The 2,208-nt window shown below is 48.0% G+C and overlaps 1 protein-coding gene across 1 annotated transcript; it reads left to right on the top strand.

The window, feature by feature from the left end:
• The first annotated feature begins 12 nt into the window (after positions 1 to 12).
• Positions 13 to 1,042, top strand: LOC111378231. The gene is made up of 2 exons (XM_023001400.1): positions 13 to 393; positions 485 to 1,042. The coding sequence occupies exons 1-2, from the start codon at positions 13 to 15 to the stop codon at positions 1,040 to 1,042; spliced, it is 939 nt and encodes a 312-aa protein (XP_022857168.1).
• The last annotated feature ends 1,166 nt before the right edge of the window (positions 1,043 to 2,208 follow it).

Genomic DNA, 2,208 nt, shown 5'->3' with positions numbered 1-2,208 from the left:
TTTTTTACAGAGATGACTTTTGATCCTTCAGCCCTCAGGCAGGCCGTGACCAAGAAGTCAAAGGCCCCTCAAACCCGAGCTCCGGGGCAGAAGAGAGGAAAGAAGAGAGCTAGGGACATGGAGAATATCAGGAGTGGGCCTGGCGAAACTTCTGCCCGAGGAAATACCCCGACCACACAGGCCACAGAGACTCCTACTGGTCCACCTCGGTCACATCCTCGGCCAAGGAGTACTCCCGAGGTTGTTGACCTCGAGGATGAGGTTCGACCTATGCCCTCTTTCCAAAACCAGGAGCCTGACTGGTGTCCTCTGGTGTCAAGCATCGTGGACAAGTACAGGAAGGACCTCGATTTTGATGAGGGCATGAAGGCTTTGGAATCTCTTACTCTGAAGGTAAGCTCGCCCATTCTACTTTGTTTAAAATACAAGGTTTAAAAAGGTTTAAACGCTGTGATTATTTTAAGCTCGGGTTTATATGTTGTAGGCTTTGAGCATTGCCCGAGGCCTTTCTCTGAAGGGGAAAGATGAGGCCCAAAAGACTACTGAACTCGAGGACTCTTCTCGAGCACTGGAGAAGAGGATAGCTGACTTGGAGGCTGATCGGTTCCTTCTCCAGAAGGAGCTCGAGGATTCGAAAAATGATGCCCATAGAGCTCGAGAAGAGGCTGGAACTGCTAAGGGCGAGGCTGAAGGTTTAAAGCTCGAGATCGAGCGTTTGAAGGTTGATTTTGAGGCTCGCCTGGCTGAAGCTCAAGGGGTCGCGATTGAGGACTTTAAAATGTCCGAGGAGTTTAACGGCCTCACGGAGGAGTATGCTATGGGCTCGTACTTCCATGCCTTCAAGGAAGCTCGGGCGTTTTTGAGATCGAAGCCCGATGCTAATCCCGAGGATCTAAAGAACATCCCCGAGATTGCTGATACTCTCGAGCTGTCAGAGTCCGAGGAAACCGTCGAGGACCAAGAGGTCGATGTTCACGGCGAGGACACGGTGGAGGAGCAGGGGAGCACAGCCTCGGGAGAAAGGGCCGAGGACTTAGATTAGTTTTTGTTTGTTTTTTGTATGATGATAGCCCTTCCGTTTTGTAATTTGAACATGTATTTTACTCGATGAATTATTTTCCTTCTGCTGTCAATGTATCTCGATCATTCAAATAGCCCGAGGTTAGATGGTTACTCGACGCCTAGAGTGGTGAAACACCTCGAGGACATATTCGTGAATATTATACCGAACACAAAATCATCCCGGGGACTCAAACTGTAAAATTATTTGGGAACAAAAGTGTGAACCTCGAGCATATAGACAAGTTACCTCGACGATTAAAGAAGATTAATTATTTTCGACGACTAATTAATCATCTCGACGATTGAGAATAACTCATTTTTTAAACAAGTGATAATGCCGAGGACAATATAGTCTTCTACACACTTAAAACTCGAGGATTAAGTTCAAGGGATGGTCGTCCCCGAGGAGTAGGAATAATTTTGACCGCCCTTTGCACATGAGTTTATCCCGAGCTTATATTTTCAGGCTTGGACGAAAATACAAGGATATATGGTCGGGATATGTCCTCGGTATTTATACTTGTGCTGTACTATTTTGATGTGCTGATTATGAGCTCCAAGATTTTGGTCCTTGCTCGAGGCCAGGCTTTAGACGGCTTGCTCGAGGCCAAGGCTTAAAGGGGCTTGCTCGAGGGCAAGGCTTACATTGGCTTGTCAAGGGCAAGGCTTAAAGGGGCTTGCTCGAGGGCAAGGCTTAATGGGGCTTGCTCGAGGGCAAGGCTCAGAGGGGCTTGTCAAGGACAAGGCTTAAAGGGGCTTGCTCGAGGGCAAAGCTCAGAGGGGCTTGTCAAGGACAAGGCTTAAAGGGGCTTGCTCGAGGGCAAGGCTCAGAGGGGCTCGTCAAGGACAAGGCTCAGAAGGGCTTGTCAAGGACAAGGCTTAAAGGGGCTTGCTCGAGGGCAAGGCTCAGAGGGGCTTGTCAAGGACAAGGCTTGAAGGGGATGTTATACCCGATGTTTGGATTTATTAATTGTTTGGACTGGACTTGGATTTATATTGCATCCAAGCTGCCTACGTACCCAAACGGGATCAAATCGAACGTAGTTCATTACAAAAGAGAATGGAAAACATGCATGGGCACGCAGGCCCGCTAAACTAGAAATAAAATGCAGAAAAAGAAAATCTCCTCAAAGGCGTCGGAAATTT

This window comes from Olea europaea, unplaced genomic scaffold (genome assembly GCF_002742605.1).
Source record: "Olea europaea var. sylvestris unplaced genomic scaffold, O_europaea_v1 scaffold17877, whole genome shotgun sequence".
NCBI lineage: Eukaryota > Viridiplantae > Streptophyta > Magnoliopsida > Lamiales > Oleaceae > Olea > Olea europaea.
This window is presented reverse-complemented; position numbering and strand designations above follow the sequence as displayed.